We start from the raw sequence: 17,021 nt of genomic DNA on the forward strand, positions 1-17,021 counted from the left end.
AGAGACAGGAATGAAGTGTCATAGCCTTGAAAAGTATTGAAAAAACATGTTTTACTGTTTCTTCTTTTCACCCTTTTACTCATCTGAACTGTTCTATATCCCTGGACAAACAGCTGAGCTTTCTATCACTTAGATAGCCTTTTCCCTTTAGTCAGAGTCTCCTCAGGGGCAGGAAATATATCATATATATAACCGCATATGTTCTGCTAAAAAGCCTACAGTACAACACCAGTGTGATTTATGTATGTGTGCAGGTAAAACAAGGGATATTTTATCACAGAACATCTCTAGCACCAGTAACACAATGTGTCAGGTGATCAGAGACCACTGGTTCCAGTTAAATATTAATGCAGTTTTAAAGTGGTGCAGCATACTGCAGTAGGGACCACGCACGTGACAATGTCAGGTGCACGTACGCAGTACGGTTCTTTCAGTCTACCTGTATTATGCAACTGTAACGAAACAGAAACAGTAACAGCTCCAGTTATTTCCGCAAATGTGTTCCTTCTCATTTCTACCCTTGTTCCAACATTTACCTGGTCTGGATTATGCATCAATGGACAGTTATCACACTGATCGCCAACACCATCACCATCAGTATCACTCTGGTCTGTGTTGTAGACGTAAGGACAGTTATCTCGTTCATTAAAAATGTCTGAGGGAAGGAAAAAAAAAATTAGAGAAATTGGTATGATAGAGCATCCAGCACAGATAGCCATATACAATACCAGTCACCACTATAAAAGCAAGGCTCTTATGGGGTTCATCAGCCTTCTGATTGCTGCAACAGCACATTGAAAAATGAAATAATGAAAAGACTAGTATTAGAAAAAAATATGGTATCAATCCCATTTTTCTTGTTATAATAAACACTTCTGTTTTTCTTTTCCAAAGAGATTTTGTTAGCCTAAGACCTGATTACATCTGAAATTTTGGAATAATTTTCATTTTTGAATAATTTGATTTGTAATTTCTCTCCAGACATTCTGAGAAATTGCACAGAATGGACAGCTATATCGTGAAGGAATTTCTGAAGAGCTCCATATAGCAGCAACTGCATTAATATATAGCCACCTCAGTAATAAATGATTTTGTCTTACTAAACATGTGCATCACATTGTACAGCATACCAGATTTTCAACAGAAACTGTTCTCCCTCAGGAAATATCATTATTCAATTGATAACCCCCTTCAAAATATGTTGAATAGAATACAAAAATATGCTGAAAAGAAGCAAAATCAAGATATGTTTGCATAGCTGTCTAGAACAGACACATGGATCTTCGATGTTACATGGTCTCTGGATATTTGTACAGTCTTTCAGTGAATAACATGACATTACATTTTCCCTTTGATGGATATATAGAGCTCTCATAGTATTACTAATAACCTGATGATTTGTAGGATGAGAGGATTTTAAAACATTTAAAAGTTCAATTCAGATAAGCACCCACAAGTTTACAAGTTTACTAAAAAAAACAAGACTTGATTTCTTCTTCAGCTTCTAGTATTTCTGGATTCTCATAAGTTTGAAATGCTGCAAGGATATCACTTTTTAAAAACATTTCTATGCTTCTCCCCTTCTTATTCTGACCAAAACTGGGACACATAGGCACTGGTAAATAAAATAAGTCTCTTTAATAACATTTTAAAAACAAAATATGTTTGGAGTGCTGTGCACTTTGCAATGTTTCCATAGAAAAATAGATTAATTTCACTAAAAACATACCGTCTCCATCAATATCCACAGCACATGAATCACCCTCTCCGTTATTATCCGTGTCAATCTGAGCCGGGTTGTGCACATAGGGGCAATTATCACAGCGGTCACCAACTTCATCCTTGTCATAATCAAACTGACGAGGGTTGAATAGAAGAGGGCAATTGTCCTAGGGAGGAAGAAAAGATTGAAAAATATAAATTACAACTTGAACTGAGGGCATGAGAGCACACTATGAAGTAGTAACTTTTCTCTTCCTATTCATCCTGGCATAGGTCAAAGTGAAAATACATTATTTTACCAATGGACAAGCGCGCATCTACACTGGAGATCTTGGTGGTAAATGAACTGTTTCTGTGCAGCCTGCCTCACCATGTATTTTTTGTATAAAGCATGCAAAGTGTGTACCACATCACAGTAGGAGGGCAACAGTGTGTTAAAATGTCTCTATACTCAGATATTTCAGCAGAATTGTATTCTACTAGTATATGTATTGTTCCAAAAATCAGAATGTGTTGCAAAAATGAGGCCAACTTCACCAATTTGTTTTTTGAATGAACTAGAATCAATATTCTGACTTTTTTGGAACGAGCTAATATCAATGAAATGTTTTGATTTTTTCATTTCAAAAAGGGTTCTTTTTCTTGTATTTTGCCTTAGCTTGCATATGATAACAAAGTGCAAAGGATTTATAAAGGCAAAGGTGAAATGAAATACTCTGACTCAACATATTCTTTTCTTTGACTATTCCTTTTAGGAGAACTTTGAAATTTTCATTTCAGTTAAGTCCATAATCTAAAAATCTACCACTAAATACAATTTTTATGCTTCAAATATCCCTAAATTACATACTTTTTTACAGGGATAAGCCTACAAAAGGCAGGCTGAATCCCACTGTGGAGGTGCTTCTGTCCTCTCCCTGATTATAGAGGGTGCTGAGAGAACAGGTTTAGACTGTCTATCTTTTAGGCTCTGCAAGTAAAAGAATCTCAGTCTTGTGGGCAGATCCAAAGGAGAAAAGTATGGAGCAGGCTAGTTATTTTCCACCTGCCATTTCCACTTGATGTTGGCCATGTTTATAGGTATTATTACACATACCTTAAGATGTTCCCAACATACCTCAGATATAGCACTTACCTGCTTTTCGAATATAAAGGTGCTATCATTCTCCCATTACAAAATATAAAATCCAGTATCTGTTAAACTGAAATGCCCTTTCCCATTTTCTTGCGTACAGCTGAACGAGGAGCTCACACTGAATCACAGAAGATGAGAGCTACATGGAGCATGTAGCTCAGCTCAGGGTTCCCCAGGTCTGATTTCCTCTGCCCAGTGCTACTCAGCTTTGACCTTTCTCAGCCCAGGAGGAAGACATCATTCAGAGAAAGCAGCGCTGAACAATGCAGCTGAACAATAATGCTTTTGTCTTTAGTAATGGTTATCCTTAAAAGACCTAAACATTCTGAAGACAAAGAAATGCATCTTACTTTGTCATCTTCAACACCATCATTGTCATCATCTTCATCACAGGCATCTCCTTTGCCATCTTTATCAAAGTCTTCTTGGCCAGAGTTAGGTAGAAGGGGGCAGTTATCCTGTCCAAAAGAAATAAAGAGTACATGATGTTTACGTTATGTCAGACTGACTTGCTTGGGCAGAAGAGCAGATATGGTATACTAGAGCTACAAAACAAGAAAATAAACCACAAGTACTTTTCAAAGGTTCTATGTTTGTTTGTTGCCAAAGACATTAGTTCATTCAACTCATACCGTAAAGAAAGTAATGAAAGTAAAGAAAGAAATGTATCTGCAGGTCATTCTATTTCCCAACTCTTTTGCTGTTAAAGAGATGTTTCTAGTAAATTTTAGATCAGAACTTCTAGCAGAGAACATGCACATCACATACACATGCACTGTTTTATCAACTTTCTACAGACAGCTCATGAAGTAAATTTGAAGCTTTTACATATAAAATGATCAGGTTTTGTTGCCATAAAAATAAAAATACATGCCAGGATATGATCTTCAGAAACAGTTGTTCACATGGAAAGTTATTGCAATGAAGTAGTCCACAGCAATGAAACAGAACACTGTAAGCAAGAGTTTTGAGAAACATGCCTTTGTACTGTTCTAGAAGTACCACCTTGGCACTCTCAATACTACCATGGCTTTCAAAATAAAAGTCAAACATATCTCTGTTTTGTATCATAGATTTGTAAAGAATTATTACTTTAAATGAGGAAGTCTGAGGTTAGATTGGAAAAAAATGGAAATAAATGACCACACTTTTAATATATTATATTATATATTATAATATATTTTTCTTGTTAAATATTAATATTAATAGATAAAACCAAATTGTAATTCTACCACTGTCTAAATGTAAGCATATCTATAAAATCCTCTATGTTATTGTCACTTTTTCCTTGAGGCACAAACACAAAAAAAAATGTTTCTTCTACTTACTCATTTACCAAGTTGTGTGTTAGTACGCTAGTTCTTACAGAAAAATAAAAGCAACTTTCTTGTAAATGAAAGAAATTTACATTAAAATATATTGCTAAGAGTTTTTATTACTATTTCCAATTACTTGTCTAATTCTTATAGCTTTGATTAGATAATAAGTTAATATTCAGACACTAACAGCTCCAAGAAAGAAATTTTGGCTTCCTCTTTTTAATCTGAGAAAACCTGGTATTTTTAACAGACATTCCTCTCCATTTAAATAAAGCATTTTTGTCTATTAGATCAATATATACATATATTATAGAAACACATGAATCAACTTTGGGAAACAGCTTTTTCTGAATGGCTTCAGCATGTTGGGTTTTAAATGAAAATTGCTCAATTGTGTTACATCTTGAGTCAATGTGTTGCAGATCATGATGACAAGAAGAAAGAATATATGATCTGTGATTGCTGAATTGGCTGGATCCACAATGAACAGACATCAGCAAGGGTGAAGAAGTTCAGTATTACAAGCTCACATGTCTACCAATGTCTGAACCTCCCTTCTGCTGATAAAAGCCAGATTCATGACTTCAAGTAGAAACCTGAGTGACTTCCAACTCTCTCATTAAGCCAGCTGATCTTGTTGAAAGTTGATCTCCAACTTTCCTAGCCTTTGTGCAACTTGTCTCATTTTATTATCCATTATATTTTTAATTGAAAGTTATTGTATTAGAAGTTCATGATAGTTTTAGAGGTAAATGGCTTTAATGCAGAGACAGAGAGGCCAAAGGGCTGAAGAAGAAAGGGGGAAAAAAAAAAGGAAAAGAAAAAACACCCTTGTGAGAGAATGTATTGCCCTTGCAGGTACGACTGATTCAGCAAAATACTTAGGCCCATGCCCTAGTGAAAGGATGCAAGTAATCCAGCAATGTCAGTGCTACCATTGACAGGTATTTAAAACTGAGCTCTTGGTGTGCCTCCTGCTCAGGTAAAGCCCACTTCATCCTAGTTGCTTAATTTGCTGTTGCAAAGTTCATGCCCCTCTGTTCTGCTTGTCGTTCAACTACCAATCACCAGTGTGGTCATTACTCATAAATAGGATCCCGGGAACTACCTGCCCGCCATTTAGGGTGTATCTAAACCTGTGACCTTCAAACAACACTCAGTCTGTTTTCACACAGCAGTGTAACCCCACCAGGATGAGACATTGAAGTGTGCTCATCTCTTTTCAGCAACTTAATTTCCACTGGAAGGAACGCCAGGCCAGTGAGCCAAAGAGGAGCTACAGGGTGCTTCAGACGAACATAAGACCATCATCCTAGGGAACATATATGACAGGTAGCTACTGCTAAATCTACAACCAAATATTTTCAGGCTCCCTGATGCTTATTTTCTCCTTGGCAGAGCAGTCTTTCATTTTTCACTACAATGGCAATCCTCAGCAGCAAGGGTGGAAAGTAATCCCATGCCAGCTTTAAAGCTAACATGAAAGGTAGGTCATCCTCCCGGTGAGGCCAAGAGCTGACACTCCACATTTCTGAATGGTAAGAGAGAGACGAATCTCCGTCCTTTCCCCCTGAGCTCTTGCAATAAGAACTCCTCCGTCTGTTACTCTTTCTACTCAGTCATCTCTTAGGTTCCTCTTGTCAAAACATTATCTCACACTCTAAATTCAAATTTCACAGAGGAGGCACTCTGCTTAACTCTTTAAAAGGAAGAGGTAGTTCAAGAAGTGATTCAGAGTTGCAGACCTGAAGTGGTTGTCAGTATCTTGTTACAAGCCTTGCAAGTAGGATTTCTTACTCACCTGCTACCAGAGATTCCTGTTTAGTTCTAGCTAGCTGTGTGCTCCATACATGCACTTTAGGCAGCACTTGCTCAGTGTACTATTCAGAGGCATCCCAACCTTCCCTATATGCTGAACAGGAAGAAGCCCAAAGCGGAGGACTCTGGATTTCATCACGAGAATCCCCTATCCCTTACTGGGTCTAGAGTTAAATGGATACACATTTCACAGCACCTCAAAGAAAAAAGAGCATGCTAAAACAGTCAAGGCTTAAATAAAAGCAACTACCAGAAAATTAAGTTATTATAAAAAGAAAATTTGGTTATGACGTGGCTTTTTATCACCCTTTTTCTACTTACCTTCACACAGTGGTATGTAGCATTAGCAGCACAGACCAAGTTGTTATTAGGCCAGCCATCCAAATCTGAATCTTCACCACAAATGTGTCCATCACCAGCATAACCTGTCCTACATTCACATTTGTACATGGGATCACTGAAATGGCCCAGATAGATACATTCTGCAGACTTGTGGCAGTTGTGTGTCTTGTCCTTACATGGATTCTCAGGTTCACACACCTGTAACAAATATAGAATGTTTATTGAAAGGTGATGATACTTGCATTCAACTCTATTCCTCGGTTTTTTCAAAACCAGACCAGTTACCTAGACGCCTAAAGACAGAAACTGTGTAATCTAACTGTGGTTGCAAGCCATATAGCTCTGTCAGTTCACAACTCCAGAAAATGTGTATAATGAAAATAATTAAAATAAACCACAGAAAACATTGGACACTATTCAAAAAGCAATTAAAGAGATTAGTTTAAGCTGCTTTCTTTCAGATGTCATTAATCCCCATTCAGTTTCTATAACAGAAGGTAGACCATACTCACATGTTTCTTTTGGTGTTCTACCTGTTAGGTTGAAAGTGCTATCTTTTTTTCTTTTTTTAAAACAAAGAAACTGCCTCATGAATTTTCACATTCTGCTCTTGTAAGTTTTTATTACCTGTTCTTATCACTTTGCTTATTTTTATTGACAGTATCTGAAGAGTTTAAGTTTAGCATATGTTTTGCATTTACACTTCACATGTTGAATCTATCTGTGGTTAGCTCAACAGCAGAAAGAAGGCATCCCATGACATCTGTTTCAATGTTTTTGTCTTAACTGTCTATCAAACCATAGTCTTCAATTTCACTTCTACTTCCTTCTATCCTTCCCCGCACATAGATGTTAACCCACTGAGATTTAGGGATTAAGAACTTCAGACAAATGTCTGACAATATCCACATTCACAGCAGTGTATTTATGAAGATAATTATCCTAATTCTACAATTCCAAATTCCCTGTGTAGGTATTTAGACATGAGAAATAAAGTGTGTTCAGCCGGGAAGTAAAACCTGCTCCTAGCATTTTATGCTCATTTCATCCAGCTGTGTAGATGACGAGAAAATAAGACCTGCAAAAAAAGTCAGAGTCAATATTTTGTCACTTCAACCAAAAACACTTTGGAGCTAGTTAGCTATTTCAGGCTCTCTTTGCTTGGCACTCAAGTTTATCACCTTTTCCATTCACAGATATTTTCAAGTGAGAATGCCACAATTTCTAAGCCATCAAACTCTTCAACATCACTCACCTGCTTCTCTGTCTTGGCAACTTCCAGTCCTACCCCATAGGGCTGACTTCCTTTATAGCGTGGAGGACATGGCAAGCAATGGAAACCTGGATTTGTGTTCACACAGCGATGGACCTGATTCACCTTAAAGCAAACATCTGGTACAGCTATACACTACCAAAAAATAGAGAAAGAACCCAATTAGATGACTGTATAATTCACAAACAATGAGAAATTTACAGTGATTTCCTGATGTTAACAGAAATCAGGTCTACCTCATCAAGATCCTCACAGACTGTGCCATTGCCAAGGTAGCCTGCTGGACATGGCCCACATGACCAAGACCCATCTGGGTAACTGTTGCACTCTGCTCCAGGAAAGCAAGGATTTGACAAACATCCATCTGGCAAAAGACAGTGTACATTGAGTTAGGAGCATAGAAGGCCTGTAAGACTACATTTAAAAAACAGGTATTCTCTATTCTTTAGCTTAGATCACACATGCTGGAATACACTCAGATAAACCCCTTGGAATTAGGGCTATTAAATCCATTTAATAAAATATTAATTGAATGTAAAAATACTACAGATTGCTACATCGAGTTGGATATATTACAGCATATTGAGACCTGATAGAGAGGCATACTTGTTCAGGTAAGCTCAATATTAAGAATATGCATAAAATCTCACTGATCTAAACAGCATCGAGAAAGTCAGAAGTGCTTTCCTGAAACAAAAGTGTAATTAGCAGATTTCACAATGTCAGTTCATGTGTTTTCCATTAAAGAAATAACAGCAATAATAGTTATGTAGATTATGAATAGCGACTGACTAAATACCAACCAATTGGGCAATCCTTCTTATTGCACATATCATGTTGTTTGACATCTCCCACACATGGCTTTCCTCCATACTGTGGCTCTGGACTGTTGCACAGGCGAGACCTCTCACGAAGTCCTCCTCCACAGGTAACAGTGCAAGCAGACCATGGAGACCAAGGGCCCCACTGACCGTTCACTGGAATACACAAGCAGAGAAGAGCACTATAAGCCATACACTGAGAACATTTGGTGACAGTGACAACAATCTCTTCTTCAGATTCCTAACCAAAGACAGCTTCTCACTGCACAGAGGAAGAAAGATGCTGGCACAGACTGATACTGAGATAACAATACTTCAGAAACAAACAACCACATAATAAATACTCGGCTGCTTTATAGGCATTTTTGGCCAATAACTCAAAACTACAAGCAGTGCCCACCGACATTGTGTATTTCCACTTAAACTGATAGGAACAAGCACAGTGACTTCAAAGCTCCCTACTAACCTTCCATTTCGTACAGAGAGCGGCACATGACTACAGGATTCAAAATTTTGCCTTGATAAACCAGAGCTCTATGGTTTTTTATAGCAACAGTGTTCTCAGGAAGGCATCTTGTTCACTAACTATTCATTTAATCCAGAAAGGACCACTGATTATATGTGGTGCTATTTCTTATTCTCTGTGAATATACTAATTGAATGCAACTAACTATTCTACTACTGTGAGAACGTAGACATAAGTCCACTGTTTCATACAATTTTAGTGTGACCATTACATTTTGTTGCAGCTATTATTCTCGTCTGGTAAAAAAAAAAAAAAAAAAAGAGAGAGAGAGAGAGAGAGAAAGAAAGAAAGAAAAAAAGAAAGAAAGAAAGAAAGAAAGAAAGAAAGAAAGAAGATGAGGACAAAAGAAACAATCCAGAATGGGTTTAGTATGGCTTGCATAAGTCTAAAATACATACACATATACATATTATTGGGGGCATGTGTGTCTATACTCAATATATTTTACGACCTCTTTTAAGAAAGAAAATGTTTACCTTTGTGCTTTGCAGAAATGAATCATTGAATTACAAAAAGATTTCTCAAACTCTTAACATTTCAGGGCCAACTCACAAATTAAGAGGTTTACAGAACCTCAGGCTGCATCGTCATCATTCTTAAAACATCCTTGTGAGACAAACTAACATGGTAACACTTAACTAAATCATGCAAAACTGTTGTGACTTTCAAGAGGTTACAGAGCCAGTCAGTGGCAGGACCACAAAAGGAATCCCAGGTTCCTCACTCCCAATCCCCCAAAAGCTCCACAAACACTATCCTCTGAACCTCATGCTAAATCTCTAAACTCAGAGCAAACAAAGGTGGGATTTCATCTCTAAGCTACAAATTATATTTTCTGCCATAAAATTCACCATAAATTGGATCTATATGAAGAGAAGATGCAGTAACAGTCTAGCTGAATTTCATCTTGGATTTAAGTCCACAGATTTACCTGGACATGGAGCCTTCTCACACTTCTCTGTTTCACGACCGTTCCCCACACAATTTTTCCCACCCATCTGGGGAATGGGGGAATTGCAGAGGCGGATACGAGTGATATTTCCTACTCCACAGGTTACTGAACAGGAAGACCAGGGAGACCAGTGACTCCAGCCACCATCTTGACGTACTGCCAGAGAAAAGAACAAAACTCAAGGAAATAGCCCACCTGCAGCAGGAATACAAACTCACTATGAACTTATGCTTCTAATAAGCCTCTCACCATATATGAATGTCCTATCACTGTCACTTACAAAGCCCAACATTTCAGTTCAGATGTTCAAGTACAACTTTCTTAAGAATCTTAATGACCAACATAGGACTAACATGGATGTTAGTTATTTTATTTAAAAATAATTTGTCCAATAGAACAAGTACTTCTTTTAAACAAACATTTGGACAATTAGTAGCTTGAGTATTAATTTTAGGTACATAGTAGCATAGATAGAGAGGCTCTGTGCAACAGTATGAGTTACAGTTCTAGGGAGAGAGTTTGATACTTTTAAGTGTAATAAATACTAAAACAGTTTGATATTTTGAAAAACTTTCCTATAATTATTGTATTCCTAAACACTACTATGGAAATAGAATGTACTAATAATCATGAATGAATGGCAGATCAATATCCTCTCTCTACATATATGAACACGAATTACATGTTGCCTCCAAAATGAGTTCAAAGAAGAAACTCCAGTCTGAATGTGAAAAAAAGATCACCCACTACTTCTCATTTAACATAATTCAGCCTGGAATGCATGTACATACTAAACTGTCAGGAAAAGAAGGAAATTTGAATGGGGATAAATGACAAAAAAAAAATCTAATGATAGCTACTGTAATTATACATATACATATAGTTCTGACTATCAGGTGTTTTTAAGAAAACCAAGAGAAGATTGTTTCTGCTCAGAGAAGCTGGAAGAAGCTTTCTGAAGAGGTGGAATTTTATTACTTACTGCGATGGTCACATTTCTTAAAGCTGCACATTCTTGTCTGGATGTGTGGGCCTGTGCAAGCACTCCTGGTAACATCGCACGACCTTCCCCGCATCTGAGTGCCAGAGCCACAAGTAACTGAACATTTTGTCCAGTCTGACCATGGTGACCAGCCTTCCTCACTGTCATCAGCTGCAGAACAGAAGATTAAAGAAAAAGGGCTTAGCACTGCCTGCTGCTTTTAACCTCCTATTTTGGGGGTTTCCACTTCTCCTTTGTGGAACGTAAGCTTTGTGCTTTTGCTCTCTCTTGTTCTGTTTTTCCAAGCTGCCACTGAAGCAGGAAATTTATTTTAATGTAACCAGAGGTCATCTCAGATTAGAATCTTGAGTCTAAATTTTCCTATATGTCGTATGCTTACTTGCGGCACTGATCTTTGGAGGAAGAAAGACACCATCTCTAGAATGGACTGAGCCAAGCACTTGGCTCCCACACGCCCCTAACTTTGGAATATGGGTCAATATTGTGAGAGGTGGCCCCACCTCTGAACACAACCATAAATGCGAACAACAGCACATTATAGGAGTGTGCCCTATGCTTTGAATAGGCAAAAACCTCTGAATATATTCTAGCGTATTCATTTTTATTTAGAACATCTTAAGCAATCAAAAAAGTATTGCTAGATTTTTTTTCCTGTAATAGGTCTGTCTAGTACAGAGTGGGATGTACTGAATTCACACCACATTCACTAAATTAGTGAAATTATTAAAACAATTTAGTGAAATTACTAAAACAATTGTCATTCTAGTTCACAATCTGCAACATCTTGCCAATGTCGTTCTGCCAAGTAAACCATTATATCAAAGAGAGGAAATAGAACAGAGTAACAGGATCAAAATAACAGAGAGCAAATATAACTTGCACTCTTAATAAATATTGCATCAAACTACTTGTAGATTTCCAATCAAATGTTTCATATCCTCCATAAAGAGGCAGGAAGACATCCTAATCTGTTTGATCAGGAGGTGTGGAAAAGAAACAAAAGCAAACAGTGCAAACTAACAAAAATCAGAACGCCTTGCGTTGAAAAACGTGATGGGGGAGGAATATGCCTCTAACTTTTTGTGCTTAGCTTAGCTAGGTAAGTTATCAGGTTACACCTAAGCTACATATATAGTCACCGAAGAGAGAACAACTCCTCCAGAAGGTAAGTTAGACCACCCACATTATTTTGTATGATTCTGGTGAATAAATAAGTTCTTCTTTGACTTTACCTGTCTGGACCTCTTATTTGATTTGGACCCTCTAACCTACAAGTAATGGTTTTAAAAATTGTCAAAGGGTGCCTTTTCCTTGGCTAAATACTCACAATGAGAGCAGACTGGACAGCATTCACCTTCAATAAAAGATGGATCAGCACAAGAGACTGCGGGGCAGGTGATTTGATGGCACACAATTTTAGAATCCTACAGGCAAAGAAATCAACATACTGGCTTATGTTCACATACAAAAGCAAATAAAGGTAAATATCTCTGGAAAGTTTTATATGGTACAGAAATTCTTTGATTTCTTCTAAACGTCATGGAAATGAGGAGTATTTCTGATATATTTCAGTAAGCCTGGGCCAAGATCTGAGTATTAACTCAGACCAGATCTAGATTTACTAAGTTGAAGTAAATCTGCTGGGGACTTCTGCAGAGAAGAGTGCTTCCAAAGTCTTACCTGGCAGGTACACTTGGTGCAGCTATCTACAATCCAGCTTTCATTATCTGAAAAGACACGGCCATCCTGCCAGCAAACTGATTGGTTCTTGAGTGTTTTGTTTGGTCCGATCAATTCCCACATAATTTGATTCTCTTCAGACTAAAAGATGAAATAAATGAAAAAAAGAATACTGTAAAGCAAATCATTTCAAGAAAGACTAAAGCCATAAAACCCTACTACTGGATTTAATTATTCAATTACAAAAATCTTGTACTTTTACACATTTATGTACATACAGAAAACAATCCTTCAAGTACTGCAATACTGCATAGTGATTCCTCAGCTAATAGTACAACCACAGCTAAGCAACCCTAAGGAAAAGCTGTTCTTAGCAGGTTTCTTTTTTCCAGTATGGTTCTTCTTTAGATGGGAAGATTTTACTCCTGAGATATAGTATATATAGTATACTATATATAGACAGATACAGTATATTGATAAGCAACCTTCAGAAAGGATTAACTCGTTCAGAATTCGGAGAGGGACAGACTTCAGTAAAATGTCACCATGTTATTTTAACTGCAAAAATTCCATGCATTTACTTAGTTAGGTGCCCTGTGTAGCCACTTACCGGTGTGTTTATAAATGGTATGTACATGGTAATAATGCTTTAATAGTACACAGGCAAGGTTGGGTTCCTTAGCTTCCAATTGCCAAATCTGCAGTATCTTTTAGAGTCTTGATTTCACCCTGCATATGTGTCTGTATGTCTGTATGTTCTTTCAAACCCTCCTTGTGAAAGCTAAGCCTAATTAAAGAGCTTATTCTCAAGAACTACTTTAGTAGTCACCTTAAAAATGTAAGTTATATCTACATAACATAGATACACAGACAAGTATGCAGATGCGCACACAGATACCCTTACCTACCTCCTCCTCTCTGTTGGTATGGATCAAAGTGCCAGAGCAAAGAGTACTGCATAACAGACCTCTTTCAGTTCTTAAGGCTTACAGGTACCTACCACTTTCTGAAGGTTATCAGCTAAGTTGTTCACCACAATGCGCAGGCCAGTGAGCTCAGTGAACATTGTTCCCAGCTCTTCACAGGAGCGGTCACAAAACTCTGCCTTCTTCTCTGGTTTTTCACCCACATACTCAGTTGTGACAGCAGGGCTCAAGTGAAGGATTTCAGTGCTCTCGTTGATAGTGTTCACTTCAGCTGGTAGGAAGAGAGGGAAAAAAGAAGTTGTGTGTACAATGTTCTTTCAGAGGTTACAGGTGCCTGCCGCAATCACCAACTGGCATCTGTAGATAGAGAACAGTCTCATGCTGTATTATACTCATTAATAAAAGAGAGGGATTAGATGTTGGCTGGTTCCAATTTTCCTTTTCAAAATTAAAAGCCAAGCTCTGTTTCACACAGTCTTCACTAAAGAACACTGCTGGCAGTGCAACATACCCCTTAATGAAGAAAGTGTAACAAAGGATACAATATCAAAAAAAAAAAAAAAAAAAAAGACTTGTTATCCTCTGAGAGCCAGAAACCATGAAAGATGGTTCTGTAAGGAGCTTCCTTACAGAAACCTTTGCCATTGCTCTGCCCTTTCATCCTATGGTTACTTGGATCAAATTCAGACCATTCTGCAATTTATACCAGTTTCTGGGCTGCTCTGTGTCACACTGCCTGCTGTCATACTCAGAGGAGTGATTGTAATGATATTTTAATTCTGAAGTGAAATGAAGGTCAAGCTAAGATCAGGCTGAATAGTTGGTCTGGCCCTCCAAATATTCCTCCATTAGGAAGCCCTTATGTAAAATAAAAATTTTGGTGTATTATATAGGGAGAACTGAATGTGTTTTTTTTTTTTAAAAAAAAAAAAGTTTAGAAGATCTTCCTGTCTATAGCAAATTATTGAAAAAAATAAAACAGAAAATATCAATAGTAAATAAAAAATAAAATAATCAGATTTTTCTCCATATAGCTGTCATTAAACTGAAATTTTGTGAGCTTTTTTATTCCTTGCAATACTGGTAACTGAATAATACAGTTTGCCTTAACTCTTCACCAGTTCAATATCCTTTGGCTTCCCAGGAAGCTTTCTGTAGGGACTCTAAGACATGTTCATCTTTGGTATCAGTTACAGAGAAATCCATCCTCCCCTGTCTCCCAATAAAGACTTGTTTACCAGATTTAGTAATACTATAGGAACTCATGGTTACCAAATAAAAAGGAGAAGCAAAGCATAAAGCAATTTATAAGGAAGAAATCAGCATAGGAATGTGAGCCATAAAAGGCATGCTTCTAAATAAGCCAATGCTATTCACCATTTATATTGCCACAGAAGGTGGCAATACTATAAAAATTGAGGACTTGAGAGGATGCTTGATTATACAACACAAATCACACGAGGTATCACAGGAAAAAAGCATTATGTTTAAATGTACAAATAAAGGAAATGGGAGCAGAAGCAATCTTCATTCATAAAGTCTAAAAATACAAGACAAAGGATCAACCAATAAAATGACATTAAAGAATTACTTCTCAATCATAATTAAAATGATTGGTTTGATGTGTTCTTCAATAAGCTATGAAGTATCTGCTGCTAGCCAGGGTGTACAACGAATCATCTGCAGTGTTCCAAAGTTGAAATAATTATCAATCTCCACTTACACAATGGAAAAAATGATATATCACGTAACAGGTCAGAATTGTCTGTCATAACTGTTTATTTCAACTACTTCTCGATTCCCTGAAAAGATGGCATTTCTCCTACCACACTGAAACGTTAGGTTTCTCAGATACCCCCATAGCATTTTTCAGGTCAATAATTTCATATTTTTCAGGCCAACGTAGAGTGTGCCTTGACTGGAACATTCTACGGACATTATTAAAGCTGCAATCTCAGCAGGAAACAAAAACCAAAACTGTGTTTGAAGAACTAAATCCATACTTCCTACTGGCAGTTGGCAGTAAGTGAAAGAAGATGCCTGGGGATCACTGGGAAATCAGTTCTCTGCTGCTGGCTTCCTGCTAATTTCCTAAGGACTACATCATCTTTAAAATGAGAAACGGTAAGAGCAGACTGTGTATCCTTTCACATATGCAAATACCATTCTGTTGATCTAGCAGAGGGAGGGATTTTACTGATATATCTGTTTAGGTGCATTTTAGTAACCTCTTCTACCCAGTGCATATGTAGAAGTCCTCCTTAAAGCATCTGCAACTACCACGCTACAGATACTTTCCTATCCTCAAACCAACACCAATCCCAAGGTGCCATTTCACTATACTGCACCTTCTCCAACTGGGATTGAAGATATATTACGATAATACAGTCCCATAACTGAAAAAGCAGTGGGTCTCTTTTACCCTCAGAGCTGAGGGCACTTCACTGTCCATCACAAGGGCCACTCCCTGGTGAATTTGGCATCTTAGTACCTGTACCTCAGCTCAGTGAGTGAGTGGCCAATAAAGCAAAAATACTTTGAGTACCTTGTGGTCAGTAGCATATTTCTAACCCCTGGCCTTTGAACTGTGGTCATTAAATCAGATGGGCTATGCTAGAAAATAGCTGTGTGTATCTTAGGTCATTCTGATGTAGACCTCCAGCCAGAGACTGCTGCAAGCCCTCATCTGTCTTTGGACAAGCAATTTCCATCTTGTAATATTCTCTTGGTGTTGTATAGTGAAAGTGAACTGAGTTTTTTTGCTAAACCGCTCTAAGGAATGATCAAATAAAGAAAAATCTGTATATTTTATTGGATCTGAAAAATTGGTAGTTGACAGATGTGATAAGAAAAATACATTAAAAAATACTCTGACTATAACCGCAACAACTAAAGGGCACAAGAACCCCTCGTAAGAAGTGCATTAGCATGTAAAACTCTGTTTTCCCTTGATATTCCCATTGGCTTCTCCTTTACATTGGAAGTGTATCATGTTTTCATTTTCACTCTTTAAAACACTTGGTCAAACAATTTGCAGTTTCTAACCAATGACAACAACACAAAAGATCTGCAGATATCTCCCTTAGCTGGTTTTACTGGTTCAATCTATCTACATTTAGAACCCCAGCCTCTTGAATGAGGCTATTTGGAGAGCTGAATATGCTCTTAAGATTCTACCTGGGCTTTTTAGACTTCTGTTTCTACAGAAAAATGAAGCAGGATAGCTGAACTGTATCCTTCGTAAAGCAATCCCTCTATTGGGATTACAAGGACTTAGACATCAATATAGGTTCTATTTTTCCACGCTTGTCCTGCTCCTCAAACATTTTCTTCCACTAACAAAGGCAGAAGAACAGTAATCAGTAATTCTAAGTTGCTCTGCATTTGGAACAGATGCATCACAATCAGCTTCCTCTCTCATGAATTCCTCTTGTCTTTTTTCTTCCCTTTTCTACCCTGAAACATTGGGAAATGTATGGTATAACACTTACATGTAGATTCTGT

At 37.5% G+C, this 17,021-nt stretch overlaps 1 protein-coding gene across 1 annotated transcript in view; it reads right to left on the bottom strand.

The window, feature by feature from the left end:
- Window positions 1-17,021, bottom strand: part of THBS2 (thrombospondin 2) — a 32,453-nt gene that overhangs the window by 10,157 nt on the left and 5,275 nt on the right. The window contains exons 5-16 of the mRNA XM_062572201.1: window positions 13,592-13,788; window positions 12,592-12,732; window positions 12,239-12,335; window positions 10,891-11,061; window positions 9,888-10,064; window positions 8,413-8,586; window positions 7,846-7,973; window positions 7,592-7,744; window positions 6,316-6,534; window positions 3,208-3,315; window positions 1,730-1,889; window positions 537-655 (exon numbers count right to left, since the gene is read on the bottom strand). Of these exons, the coding sequence (XP_062428185.1) occupies window positions 537-655; window positions 1,730-1,889; window positions 3,208-3,315; window positions 6,316-6,534; window positions 7,592-7,744; window positions 7,846-7,973; window positions 8,413-8,586; window positions 9,888-10,064; window positions 10,891-11,061; window positions 12,239-12,335; window positions 12,592-12,732; window positions 13,592-13,788 (1,844 nt within the window). The remainder of the gene's footprint in view (window positions 1-536; window positions 656-1,729; window positions 1,890-3,207; window positions 3,316-6,315; window positions 6,535-7,591; window positions 7,745-7,845; window positions 7,974-8,412; window positions 8,587-9,887; window positions 10,065-10,890; window positions 11,062-12,238; window positions 12,336-12,591; window positions 12,733-13,591; window positions 13,789-17,021) is intronic.

This window comes from Rhea pennata, chromosome 3 (assembly GCF_028389875.1).
Source record: "Rhea pennata isolate bPtePen1 chromosome 3, bPtePen1.pri, whole genome shotgun sequence".
NCBI classification, from domain to species: Eukaryota; Metazoa; Chordata; class Aves; order Rheiformes; family Rheidae; genus Rhea; species Rhea pennata.